Raw genomic sequence first — 15,199 nt, forward strand, 5'->3', positions numbered from 1 at the left:
TATGTAAGTACATACATTTTATATTCACTCATGCACCTATTTGCACATACCGTCTCCAACTTTACGTAATAAGAAAGTGGTACATAATTATTTGTTCGAATATTTAGGTTATGCAAGTAAAGAACTATCGGAGTAATTTAAATTTAGCATTCGTAGAGTGCTTTCACTGTCTGTTCGTAAAATTTCATGTATTCATTTTTCCTTTTATATGTCGCGTCGTCAATGCGAGTAATATCCAAATCGTAGTGAATCTTAGTTATGTTTATTGATATGGCATTGTTTTTATTTTAAGTTCTTTTTACTTTCCCTTTTGTCTTTTTCAGCTGATAGTTTACATTAAGTAAAAGCAACTTTTACGTTATCCCTTACTGAGATGTGAAAAAACAAGCTGCAGTACAGCAAGCAACTGCCTGCAAGCACAAGGCCAAGGTCAGTTGCCTTGGGAACTTTTGGTTCTCTAGTTCTTATTGTTTTAACTTTTATATCCGTAGCAAGAGTAATAAATGTTATTCTGCTGTAAAACTTCTAAAATAACAAGTGTGAGTGAAGGAAGGAATCGACAATAATTACAACTGGTGGAGTTCGGCTGAACTATGTTTTTCTAGATTCCAATACAGTTTCACCATCGAACGAAAGGTACTAACTAGGCACACATTCCACTTTATACCCACGTCCTCTCATTTGCAATACATGTGCGTGTTACTTAAGTCGGAATAACATTTATCCACTAGCACGATTACGGACATTAGTGCGTGCTTTTTGCTGATCGGCTAAACAACTCCTGCGCGTCACGCAACTTCGACTACGATTCCGCGACTACCTAAAAAACCGTACATCCGTTATCGATTGACTGCATCCAGATGACTGGTCAATAGTAAACATTAACCTATTTGTTTTAAAGTAGTTTTTGCATCGTGTGGTGTGGACTAATGAAGGAGGGTGCGCGTGAGAAGCGGCCCTTATAAAAGAGTTCAACGCACGTTGGCGTTTTGTTGCGACCCAGTCGTGCGCAGCTAGCCTTGATCAGGATGACTGGTTCAGCTGTTTCTGAGTCGCTAAATATTATTTTTATGTTATAAGAATTTTGGACAGAAAATTAAGTCGACTTTTTGACATATCGTGACTACAACCTCTTCACAATACGCGGCGAGCGGTGCTTATCAGTAATATATCATTGTTTGATTGAATAAATTTACTCCTACATGCAGGACTTATATACCTGATGGTATGGTTTCTTCTAGAATATGATGTAAGAACCTCAAAACTCAAAAAGGTCGGGCATAGATAATGACGTGTCGCGCCCACACTAAGCATTTTACAATATTGAATAAGAAACGGATGTGGGCATCCAGTGTATGCAAATAAGACTCACTTATTGAGGGCAAGAGTCCTCCTGAGACACGCACACTCCCCCAGTAATGGCTATTTGGGACACTGTATGATGTCAAAAAGAAATCACAACAAACACTTTCAAAGAATTCACAAACACTAACCGTCAACTCAACTGTTCTTTACGATGACAAAAGAACAGAGAGGCACTAGGTGAAACTTAGTTTGTTTAAGCACATATACGTAAGAATACACGACGAAATTGCATTTTGATATTTAGGAGGCATAGCCTCATTCGTATACAGGCGCGACTCAAATGTCAGCCAGCGCAGGCGCAGAGCCACCCGCGCCCAACCTCGTGACGTCACGTCGGTATTCAAAATGGCGACGATGGAATTCGAGAGACTACATGTACTGGCAGCAAAGCCATCTGGTTAGCCGCTTTGGGTTGTTTAAGTAATTTTTATAGTACTATTAACTTTTTAATGATTCAATCTTTGATATAGCCTATAAGCTGCCAGTCATTAATTTATATATGGCTGTTTTATTATTAACATTTTGGAGAAGGTGTGATAAACTTTTTATTATGGTAGTAGACAAAACATTCCTTGGCAATCCAATTTGTTTCTCTGTTCTATATTATATTTCAAACATAGTTATTTATACTTTAAAAATTATGATTAAATGTTTATCTTGGCAAGAGAACACAAGTTTGTAATTCGGGCTACTATATTAACCTTTGGATTTGTATTCTGACTGTACTAAGCCCCTTTCACTAGAGGAGCAAGACAACTACATCTCGTTATTCATTCATCCAGCATATGTAAGAAAGAGACTGCATTACGAACCTTTATTTAGTAAGTAGTCGACTGTAGCCTTTCATTCATATAATAACCTTCACAATAATTTTGACAATTGGTAATCACTGATAATACTCGTACTTACATATTTAAAAATATTATTACTTATTATTAAATATTATTACGTATATTTAATAATAAGTAATAATATTTTCAGGGTCGTAAAAGGCGACTAAGGGATAGGCTTACAAACATGGGATTCTTTTTTTAGGCGATGGGCTAGCAACCTGTCACTATTTGAATCTCAATTCCATCATAAAGCCATAGATACAGCTGAACGTGGCCATTCAGTCTTTTCAAGACTGTTGGCTCTGTCTACCCCGCAAGGGATATAGACGTGGCCATATGTATGTATGTATTATTACGTATAAAATTAAACAAAGTATTTTTATTAAAAAAATACTGATGTCATCATTTATCACAGTTTATGAATCGTAAGCATAATTATTATAATGACTATGAAAAAGTAATACTCGTATTTACGTAACTGAATTATAATAAATTTCGGTGTCTTATTTCATGTGTAAAAAACCTGATGCAGTGGCTACAAAAGATGTAAATTTTGTGAAAGGTAAAATACTTTACGAATGAAAAGATTTCGTTTAGACCTAGTGTGTAGGGCTTAAACAGCATTATATGGCAAAACTAATTTAAAAAAAAGTCGGTGCCGCGTACATGTTTGTGTTATCCATACCCATTCGTTTTGTGAATATTTGAAGCTTGTATCTGTTGTCGTTATTAATATCGAACAAAAATAAGCAAAGAAATCACGAAATAAAACGTAAACTTGGATGCTCCCTTTTAAATATAAAATTCTAGTTTAGAATTTGTTGTTGTAAAAATTCAGTGCCGTGTGGTTCCCGGCACCAATAAAAAAAAGTATAGGACCACTCCATCTCGTTCCCATGGATGTCGTAAAAGGCGACTAAGGGATAGGCTTATTGGGATAACTTGGGATCCATCATAAAGCCAAACAGCTGAACGTGGCCTATCAGTCTTTTCAAGACTATTGACTCTGTCTTCCCCGCAAGGGATATATATATATATATATATATACGTGATTATATGTATGTAAAAATCCAACTGTCTAATCATCATGGGTCTAGATATATATGTCTGGTGACATACAGATGAACAGCGAAGTCCCAGCAATAGATTTTTACCCTTTGAGTTTGAAACTCTAAAAATGGTGATGTGGGTATTTAAAATGAGACTCGGAACGCAATAGTTTAATAAGGTGTTAAAGTTGTGGTTCGATAAGTATAATGGCCTCTGTGGCGCAGCGGCAGCAGTGCGCTTGTCTGGGACGGAGGTCCCGGGTTCCCGGCTAGAGCATGATGAGAAACGAACTTTTTCTGATTATCCTAGATCTTGGAGGTTTATCTATATAAGAATTTATTATTTATTATCGTATCGTTAAGTTAGTATTTCGTAACACAAGTTTCGAATTTAATTCGAATTAATTAACTCAATCAGTGTGATCTGTTCCGTAAATATTATTTATTTATGTCTTGTGAAATTTACTCCCATCGAAAAAAAATAGCACAAAACTTTGTTGAAAAAATACACAAAGATTCTGTCCTTTTATAATACTTTGGGAGTCCATAATGCAGATATTCTATACCTTACGGAAATTCAAACAGCATTAATCAATAAAAAAAAATTTTGGAACCTACTTTTTTCTATGTAAGCTTTCAATGAAAAGTTTGAAAGATTCTTGAATGTCTTACTTTTTACCATCCCTGCAATATGTAATGTTTTCACATACTGTGTCTAGAAAGTGTGCAATGTTAGACGCACGGCGCGTATAATTTGTACGATTACGTTCAGAGTAGAAACCCTAACCGCTTACTGCCGCGGCAGGTCAGACGTATTCGCCAAAGTGTCAACATGGTTACAAAATAACGAAACTACAGAATAGTTCTAAAGGGCAACAGATCTTTTTGAAGACAGTTTTACAATTATGATTAAAGATTGCTATGAATGGGTTAGCACTTATTTTGATACAGTATTTATGACGCAGTTTCATTATTTGTTTTCCCGTGGTATTAGCTAAATCCTGACGATACGATTAAAATATAGGTCCCAACAGCATTAGCGAAACTGAACCCGATCAAACTGAATAAAATCACTATAAAAAACGAGGTTTATGATCGATGTTTTTTATGCGACTTTTTACTTGCAAGTATAGTTTTTCTGTGTATTATCTGTTACCTTTTTAATTTACGATTATAGCCCAGACTGCACGCCCATCATTTTCTAATTACGTACTTTCGTCAATTGCTCAGTGAAACTTTTAATTGCATTTTACTTACACTAACCGGCACTATTAGAGTTGGCGAAATTATTTCCGTCAGTGTAATTGAGACATGTTATTTTTATCTTGTGGTAAGTAATTGTTCACATTTTGTATTTATATGTTTAAATAATTTCATTCGAAAGACCATGTCTTATCGCATTTGAATTTTAGATATTCATAATCATTTCTTGGTTCTTGATTCAATTGTGTTTCTCTGGCCCAAGAGAGAGCTATTCACTAACATTTACCAAAGCATAGGTATGTCTTATCTCCCCTATCTTTCAAACTTTTTGGTTAACCTCAGAGTGATATAATAATTTCAATCTCAAGCCAAGTATTTCTTGTCCAGAATCGTGAATAACCAGCTGAGTGTGTTATGACCAAGAGTTAGATTGATCAAGAGTGTGTTAATCAAGTTACACAGAGCTATTTTCATCTGCTCTCCGTTTATCCATCCTATTCTACCTAGCCAGAAACCACAAGTCGTAATTATAAATAATTATAGATCGTCACTTAAAAGGCAAATTTCCAAGAGGGGATTTAGATCAAGTAATCAGACCGAATTGTACACGCGTACAGTTGTAGACACACTTTCTAGACAGACTAGACGCTGTATTATCCTAAGAATGATCTCCTTTGCTGTGAAATCCCCTATCAACAAGATCGATGAATTTATGAACGCATCGTATTATTGTGTCGTCAGTATCTTGAGCAAACTGCGTATTTTAAAAATTGTATTGTGACTGTAGGCTTTGTCTACCCCGTAAGAGATTCAAACGTGATGATTGTTTGTAGGTATGTAACGGAAGATAGGGAAAACAAAGTCACCGGCATTAGTAGTTAAAGAATTTCACAAACAAATTTTATATAGAAAGTGTCATGGACAAAGACTTTTAGGTACATACATATAATTACATCTTTCTCGCCTGCGGGGTAGATAGAGGAACAGTCTCGCAAAGGCTAAATGCCACGTTGAGCTGTATGGCTTAAGATTGAAATAGTGGTTGCTAGCCCCTAATTAACTATAGGAAAATGTTATAAATCTAATACTATGCCGAACGTTGTTGTGATGCCCGTGTAGCAGCAAGTTAGCGAATAACTTTATTGTTTGTATTGTTACCTCGGTGAAAGGATTAAATCATGAGTGTTTATTAATCTCGACGCATCTCCTCGGTTTTAGTGAGGGCGAATAGAATTAGAAGGTGAATCTGGCAGTAACTCAGATATAAGAACATAATTATTAATTTAAGTATCAGAAGTTCTAATCAATGTGGAAAGTATAGAAAGTATGGAAAAAAGATACGGTACTGAGTCTAGATTGTATTGTTCCCTACAGTACTTTATTAATGATACTTGATTGCATTTTCCTCGATAAATTTATAATTTACTTGAAAACTGCAGGCAGCAAAGCAGCTTATTTTATAAACGAATAAAGGAGGAAACTCAATAGACTAGTTAATGCTTTTAAAAGCTTTTTCATTTCATTATAAAATGATTTTACTAAAATATTGAGGCATTCGTTATTTTCAAGATGCTTTAATTAAAGTAAGTGCTTTATAGAAATAAAAATAATTGATATTGGTACTGCAGTACAGCTGAACGTGGCCTTTAGTATATTCAAAGCTGTTCTGTCTGGCTCTGTCTAACCTACAAGAAATGTAGACGTGACTATCGGTACTGGGGGCTACATAGAAAATTTTCTGGAGAACATACCGAGATTCGCCTCTGACTATGATCCTGGATATGAAAGTCTGGTAGAAGAATAAAAAATAAAAAAAAATATGTTCAGATATTTTATCTAACAGGACATATAAACTTCGCAATAAAAATCATATTCCTCATAATGCAGTGCATCGTTTGTGCAGAACCAAATTATTAATACAATTACTGAGCGGAGAGTTACGTCGAGTGCACTGCATATAAATGCGGAACATGCCGCAATATCAGGCCGGATCGCGGTTAAATCGGTGCTTAGAGCGTGTTCCCGAAACAAGACAGGTGCTATAGCCTATGTAATGAACTCATTTCATTGCAACGTGATTTGAAATTACTTTGACGTGCGCAATTTTTGGTGTAATGTACATACAATACCTATACCGCGTAGGCGGAGCTAGCAGTCTCGAAAGTAATCGGAGTTATACTTGAGATCTTCTTAAAAGGAGCTTTGAACTAGCAATCCATCACTTTATGAATCTCTTAAACCATCCAGCTGAACAATGAACGTTTTAACAATTAGATCGATATCAAATCACAAACAGCAAATAACTGCAAAAGTTATTATTTACTTCCTTTTTATGATTTACTGATGATCGCTAAGGTTTGTTGTCAATTATCGATACTGTAAATCCTGGTGTTTGAGTTTCTGTTATAAGCCAGTTTAAAGCCCTTGATGTAGACAACATGACCAATTTCCTTATTCACAAATGTTGACAAGGTATATGTTTTAACTTTCCTCTCACTCTACTTTGAGATTAATTCCTGAGTAAGGGACAGAAGGAAGATAAGACATTTGTCCTATCAACGTTCGTGAATTTACCTCGAGATTGCTTTAATTAACGGTGATAAAAGTCTTACAATTTTTTTATATTCTTTATAACTTAAAATCAAACCAAATGAACCTAGGTAATTGTCATTTGTGCAATCAGATGTCTATCAAGCTCGACAAAACGTGTATTGCCTTTCTGATTCCATGCACTCTGAGGCAGGCACGCGAAGCATGCGAACTGATTGGTTATTCAGGATCAGTACAAATTAAAGGGATGTGATTGACATTTCTATCGTCGCAAAGCTAAACCTCTCGAACGAATTTTGCTATTTGGCACAGGTAGTCATTGTTGACCTGGATGAACGCAAAGGGATTCTCTAAAATAGTACTCATGATTTTTATGATTTAGTTTAAAAAGAGAGGGGTTCTGAAATATTTGTAATTCCAACATGTTAACAAACTAGCAGTTATAAAGTCTAATATCATTTAAACAGGGCATCGGTAAGACTCATATGCGGACTCCTCCTACCCGTAGTATATCTATGTACCTATATCTAGCCATAAAATCGTGAAAGCAAAAGAAGCTTAATATTTATAATAGATATTGATAACAGCTACTCTTTTCTTTTCCCCCCTCTTTACTAACCTTCTCTTATACCAGCCGAATCACGGGTGGAGATGCGCTACACTCGCTTTTACTTTCTAAAAACACACCTTGCTTGCTTTCCTACAAGTTCTCTTTACCATCCCTATTGTTCTATATATATATATATATATATCATCCATTCTATAAATAAGGTACATAAGGAATAAGAAGAAGTACCACTCTATAGTTGCACTCACCTGGCACATGTTCCTCGTTGAACATAACGCGGACAGTATGCGCCCGCGCAAGTCTCGGCGTGAAGGCCGCTGCGTATCGGTTGCTGCCTAATGGACGCACTGAGCTGGCCACCAGCGCTCCGTTACCACCAGATACTTCGAGTTCTAAGTTACCTGCGCCGGCGGTGCTGCAGTCAACTGTTAGAGAAATTAAATTCTTAAAAAACATTCATTTTTTGTTTGTAAGATCAAGAAGTTATACTCGTGCGGGTTTGTAGGCGTATCTTTATTTAAAGTTCAAGTTTTGTATAAAAGATGTATATGACAGCTCATTGCTAAATATTATGAAAGTCATAGTCTTATTTTGCTAAGTGCAACGGGTGAGTTAGCCGTGATGCCGATAGTGCAAAAAGTTTAAGAATGTTGAACACTACCATGTAATCTGTGCCAGGTATCAATTGCTGCAGCGCAGAATAACCATATTATTTTTTTAATTTCCGTTGGAAGTATTTATGCAAAAATTTATGAACCTCACCTATAAACTCGACAGGTTGCCCGACCACTCCTCTGTAGGTCGGTGTAACTACTACTCCTTTGGCACCTCTATGGTTATCCCTTTGAATTGGTCTGCAGTAAAGAAAAAAAATAAAAAAATATTGACTAGTTTTTAACCAATCGCTGGGACGAAGAAGCACTTTTTTGTAATAAAAGTCATGACAATTGTTTTAATGACAAAGTACCTGCTACTCTACTAGTGTACAATACCCACAGATATTTTTAATGGTGAAAGATCATGATCGATTCAGTATTTCCGAAGATAAGCCTTTACAAACATACAATCAAAGTTAAACACTAACTCCTTATAATATAAGAATAGAGCAATATAATAAAAAAGTTAAAATAAACTTTAACGGACTAATTGTATCTGGTTAATAAAAAAATTAACATTGTAAAAAATAAATGAAATTATTAATTTAATTTGCAATTTACATACAAAATATTGGCAAGATTTTATACAACATTGCTTGCACTGTGGACGAGGAAATATTCATGTAATAATGGTTAAATCCTGTAGGAAAATAATTGAAATAACAAATGAATGATATACCTAAGTACCTTTTATAACTAATGAGGAAGGATAATAAATGATATTTAACGTTAGTCTTATTAATATTTATTTATTATATTTGATCAAATCAGGTACGTCCTGGCAAAAGGTCAGGTCAACAGTAACCTAAACCGACAAGCTGAAGCATGAAGAGAGATAAGAAAGTGGATGAATCGAAAGAAATAGGTATGCAGGGACCGTGGCAAGTACGAAAAGATGTAGTTTCTGCATACTCCTCCGGGAAAGAGGCGTGATTATCTGTATGTATATATTTACATACGAGTATGTCCACGTCTTAACTGTAGTGGAGTCGTCAGGACTTTTATTATACTGTACTATATGTATTAGGTTTTGTCTAGCAAAGAGCTGGCCGTTAATATATACATGTATCAATATAATAAAATCATAATAAAAGGCAAAAGAAGTATGTTAAATGATCCGTAAGATCACTTTATTTATTTTATGTTCATCGAATGAAATGTACATTCTTATTCCAAAAGATCGGAATATTTCACACTATATTTACACATTTGTACACAAACTAAATTCTGATATCTGAATTAAACTTTGCTTCAACATTACATTTATTTCAGGCAGTATTTTATTTACTCAAATAAAAATAGTCGAAATAGTGTGCCTGGAGGGTCGGGTGTTAAATTTACAGCGCCGTGAAAATATCTGTTCCGTTCGACAGATTCATATTTTCAAAGAACATTGGAGATATTGCATTGTATAGTGCTGGTTTATATCAAGTTTGTGCGCCGTGTGGTTCCTGGCACTAATATAAAAAATAATTGGACCACTCCATCTCATTCTCATGGATGTCGTAAAAAGCGACTAAGGGATATGCTTATAAACTTGGGATACTTCTTGTTTGTGTGTTATATCTTTATTGCATAGAAATTTACACAGTAACAAGAAAATAGTAAGTAAATAGTTATAAAAGAGTCAAATCACTTGCGATGGCGGACTTCTTTTAGGCGATGGGCTAGCAACCTGTCATTATTTGAATCTCAATTCTATCGTTAAGCCAAACAGTTGAACGTAGCATATCAGTCTTTTCAAGACTGTTGGCTCTGTCTACCCCGCAAGGGATATAGACGTGGTTATATGAATGTATGTATATGTCTTCTTCTTAAGACTAATAATTTAGTTTAACAGCATTGGGTCCTGTCTATCTCGTGATTAATAAGACGTGACGTGTTAATTGAAATTAACTGTAATAGGAATTTAAATTAACATTTGGATCAAAAGCATTAGTAAACATAGCTCGCAAACCGTGTTCTAAATAGATTGACTAATGGATAAATACAAATCAATATGTGTACAGGTGGTGAATAGGGATGTGACTAGCTGTTTCAAACTACCTTTAATGTCGGAATGAAATTGTATTACTGCAAATAATATAAACAGCGTAGCTTAGATTACCGTGTTAGTTATTTTATAATTCATTTCCAACTGTTAAACAAATATCCTACTTTATTGTTACGGAATTTCAAATTAAGATTTTTTTTTTATCAATCATTCCCGTTTTTCCTCACCGTAGCGATTTGCTGATTGCATTGCTGATAGCTCTTAAACAGAGGGGGAGAGGTTACTGTGTTTAACGTGTGACGAGTCTGTCTTAAATGTTGCTATACGAAAGGTCGCGTTGCACATAAGTACTCTAGGGCCATATTTGGAGTATTTAGCGGGATATAGGATCTTTTTTGCCGAAAAAATAATGTTCCTGCGATATTTGCGATACGACGACTATAAACTCGTATTTTGCCATAGGCCCAAAAGACACCTAACTGCTGGTGCTGTTCATGCTCCTCCATGTCCCATAGGTTCTTGGAACAGAATCTTAAGTATGGTATTTCAGATTAAATATCTGAAATATAATTGCTGGCATTTACCTGAAACGTCCGTGTGCTGCGTCCGTCTCAGAGCGGGCCCCCCCGGTAGGGTCGCGGGGGGGCCTATTGGATAAAAAAGGCTGCTGATGTTGCTGACGCTCCTCAACGCTGCTATACGAGGAGTCGCGAACTACGTACGAGCTCTCCCGCACTTCGCGCTTGAACTCTTGCTGTGGGAGGAAGAGTTTTACTATTTATTATAATTTTACAAGGGAAGAACACAGTTATACTTCACACCATTTTTGAGAGTCTAATGAAAAATTGTAGTGACTAATATCCTACAAGTATGTATGTAATTTCCATTGAACATAAAATGACTAGTGCGCCATCGCATCCTATTCAATAACCTCCTGATTACCCCCTCGGGTTCAAAACATTCCATTTTAAAACACAAATTGTATTTGCAACTCACTCGACTGGTGTAGGTGTCGGAGTCGCGATCGTCGGCCAACCGATCCAGATGTTTGTTGAAGGAGTCTCTCGAGAAGTCGCTAAACTTGTTCAGCTGCGTGTTGCGTTTGGTCTCGCGGTCTAGAGTACTCTGCCCGAAGCGGTCAGGGCTGATGGTTTGCTCCAAGCTACGACAAGTTTAATTTAACATGTTATGTAATGACCACGCAAATGTTGGTAACAGTTTTAACGCTAAATTTTAGTGTTTATGATGTTGTTTTCACTGTTAGATATACATATAGTATATTTATGTGACATCTACTGATTTTTGTTTTAACTTAATTCTTAACATCTGCCAAGTACTGCTCGGTTGCCCAGGTACTTTACTATTAAACGAATAAAGACGAACAATAGTTTATTTGACATCTATCTCTCAACTTTGTGTTTTTCTAGTTGCACCCTCAATCTGATTTGGGCCTTGCGTCCACTTAATACATTTTACTTTCCCGTCTCTTCACATACTAAGTCCGATCTGCGGTGTCTTCAGTGATATCCCGATTTTTAGGCCAAGGGCAAGTAAATCATCTTGTGTGACATCAAGTTAGTCATGGCAGCACATCAAAAATATTTTTGACATGGTTTTTAAAATAATAACAGCTTAACCTAACACACGCTTACTCTAAAAGTTATTTTATAAGTAATCACAATAGTTAACTTTACTTACATTAATAGAATGATTTAGCTCTGTTTTCTTAACACGCTATTTGGATATCAGAAAATGTTAAAATAAATATTACCTGTTCGAACTGAGCATTTGCCTCGTTTTCTCAACTGTGTCCCATGAATCTTTTCTGAACGGTTTACTTCCAGGGTCACCAGAACCTGCGATGAAAGAAGACACTGTCGATCTCAATAGAATCGATAGTTGTTGACGACACCCAAACATCTTTATGTGTAAAAATAATCTAACCTGGAGTATCCACATCAAATTGGATTTTGGTTTCGATCCTAAATGGTTCATTGAAAACCGCGAACCACTTTGGCCATAGGGTAGAAAAGATACCTCTGTATTTAACAACAAGTGAAATGTGAAGAGATAGTGTAAAGTCTGGGATTGCATTATTTAATAGTAGGTATTTTATTTTATTTATAAAAAAATCTCATGAGCACTTATTAGAATACTGAAGAGAGAGCAAACGTTTAGTTAAGAGACGTGATAAAAAATCAGATTACGTACTAGGGCTGCCAAGTCTTTTGATACGGTCTGCCTCAAGGGAGGAATAGGGGCTCGTCTGGTCCAGGTTATCCTGAGACCCGCTGAAGGAGCTGTACTTGTAGTTAGACCTCTTCTCCACGACTCGTTTCGTCGTCGTCACGGGGCTGTATCGCTGGTCGCTGCCGGTTGGTGTGTTTACCCTATAGGGTAATAATATATTAAAGACAAATTAAAATCGGATTTTTTTAAATTGTATTTTTTTTTGGTGTAATAAAGCATCCACCCAAGAACGAAATGGGCCCGATTAAATGAGCCTACTGTGAGAAGTAGTATGGAAGGACTAAGGAGCGCATTCCCTCAGTGAGGCCTACCCTGTGGGTATTTTATATGAAATTAAGAAGTACGAGTATCTATTATAGTATCTATATATAGGGGAAAATATAGAAGTATTGCAAAGTAAACCTGACATTTGATTCATAACAACAACCACTACGCTAGGAGTGTACGACTGAGAAAATCTACTCATTCATTTATTCATAAAATCTATTGCGAGGTAGACAGAGTCTAGTAGTCTTGAAAGACTAACAGGCCACCGTTAGCTGTAAGGCTTAATGATAGAATTGTGATTCATATAGTGACAGGTTGCTATCATCTAAAAAAAATATCCTAAGTTTACAAGCCTATCTCTTAGTTGCCTTTTACGACATCCATTGGTAAGAGATGGAGTGGTCCTATTGTTTTTTTATATTGGTGCAGGGAATCACACGGGCACACACGAGAAGATCTACTACTTGAATTTATTAAGCTTAAAGTACGTGTACCTACTTACTAATATACATATATAAACGGACAGAGAAAAAGTAATAACAAAAATGCAAATACAAACTTAATATCAAATCGATTTTAGTAAAAGAGGATGATTTATACACTTCCACTGAGTGCTGATGGAAATTGATTTACAGAGTCTGAATGGGAAAAGGCAATTTATGTGTTGTAAGGTTTTAATGGTTTAATATACAGATATAAATTATAGAGATTACTTATCGAGGTCGTGTGAAGAAAAATTAATTGTTTAATGAAATTATAAGAAGAAGTTTTGAAATCAAAGCAGAAAATTGGTGAGACTTACTTTCCGATTGGGATATTTTAAGTATTAAGATTGATACAGTTATTTTAAGTTAAAAATAAAAAAAGTAATTTAGACGAGGACGAAAAGTGAAATATCCAGTATAAATGTGCCAGATATTTTGATGTGTTTTAAATGAAACGGAAACTATAAGAAGAATCCCTAGTTTATTAGCCTTTGCAATCTGCACTAAATGAATATTGTGAAATTCCTACGCAGTTGTAGTACTTCTACCTATACATACCGATTTATAGGGCTGGAAGTTCTATTCAAAGGGCTATCCTTCCTCGTTAGCGGGCTGGCAGTCCTGCCAATTGGGCTAGCCGCTCTATAGGGACTGCTGGCACGAAAGGGACTCGTCGGTCTATTGAGGTCGAGCCTAGCCCCGTTTCCCAGATGCTTCGTTGTAATCGGACTAGCAGTCCTATTCCTAGGGCTCTCCGATCCATATCTGTATTCCATCTTATTGACTCTGGAGCTCGAATATGCGGAATCCGTGACGTCATAGCTCTTGTCTTTGACGTCGGAGTATTTGTAATAATCGGTGGAGTCACGTCGCTCTTCCCGTCGATCTATCGAGCTGGTATTGTGCTTTGACTCGTACAAGTTATTTCGGTTCATCGGGCTTTCGGAGCGGAAACGTGTTACTGAAAATTAATTTATTAATCACAATCAAATAATAACCAGTTTCTTACCGTTTGGTGCGGTTTTGGGGTGATTATGTGCTAATTCAGCACAGGAATTTTGCAATGCAATTCGACTAAGATGGTACACTATTACTGAACTAGTTACTCGACGTCTCTGATTGACGACCGCTTGGTCAAGAGTGAATCGATTTAGAAGAAAATGACGGATCGAATTAAAACAATATTTTTTATATTACCTGGACTAGAAATCCTCGCATAAGCTGGCGATGGACTAGAACTTTCGCGAGGTTTCTTCGACTTGGAACCCACACGGAACATGTGCGGGGAGCCGTGCACATCATATCCATTGAAGTAGATGTATAGCTGTAAAAAAATATTATATCTTATACATACCTACATAAAATCACATTCTTTTCCCGGAGATGTAAGATCTTTGTATTTCTCCCGCTTCACCTTATTTCATAACTCTCTCGACCTGGCTTTTGGATTGGATGACCCCGATTTGATCATTCCCATTCACTCTCAAACATTTATCTATTGTTATCATAGAAACAATCAAAATTAAATTTACATACTTAACTCAAATTTAGAAAATACGAAAAGAGCAATCAGTTTTAATCATGTTTAAATCAAATCATACTATGTATTTCTAATTGGCAATAATTCCAAATTGAACGATGATTATGCACCAATCTTGATTACTGAACTGTAAGTGGCCGAATTGACGCCAACCTGCGTATTAAATTAGTTCGACGTTCATCATGACAATGTACCGTACAGCTATATATGTGTATTATGTGTATCTATCGGCAGACACACAAATCAATTCCTTGTTCTCACTGAAAACTCATTAAGATAGTATGATCGAATGTTTCAATGTAAAGAATTGTACATTTGGTCCTTGGTATTCGCCTGATTATATTAAACTTAGACATCATCATAGAAATCGTCACAGATTCAACAATAGTTTTACAAACGAGAAATTTGCAATGGTCGTAGAATCCACAAATCAACTCTTT

The 15,199-nt window shown here is 36.0% G+C and overlaps 1 protein-coding gene across 1 annotated transcript in view; it reads right to left on the reverse strand.

Moving 5' to 3' along the window:
* The window catches only part of LOC106136967 (filamin-A), a 79,512-nt gene that overhangs the window by 38,359 nt on the left and 25,954 nt on the right, over positions 1–15,199 (reverse strand). Inside the window, exons 13-20 of the mRNA XM_013337674.2 lie at positions 14,417–14,543; positions 13,778–14,180; positions 12,429–12,607; positions 11,989–12,073; positions 11,214–11,379; positions 10,802–10,971; positions 8,331–8,422; positions 7,817–7,993 (exon numbers count right to left, since the gene is read on the reverse strand). Of these exons, the coding sequence (XP_013193128.2) occupies positions 7,817–7,993; positions 8,331–8,422; positions 10,802–10,971; positions 11,214–11,379; positions 11,989–12,073; positions 12,429–12,607; positions 13,778–14,180; positions 14,417–14,543 (1,399 nt within the window). The remainder of the gene's footprint in view (positions 1–7,816; positions 7,994–8,330; positions 8,423–10,801; positions 10,972–11,213; positions 11,380–11,988; positions 12,074–12,428; positions 12,608–13,777; positions 14,181–14,416; positions 14,544–15,199) is intronic.

Source organism: Amyelois transitella, chromosome 4 (assembly GCF_032362555.1).
Source record: "Amyelois transitella isolate CPQ chromosome 4, ilAmyTran1.1, whole genome shotgun sequence".
NCBI lineage: Eukaryota > Metazoa > Arthropoda > Insecta > Lepidoptera > Pyralidae > Amyelois > Amyelois transitella.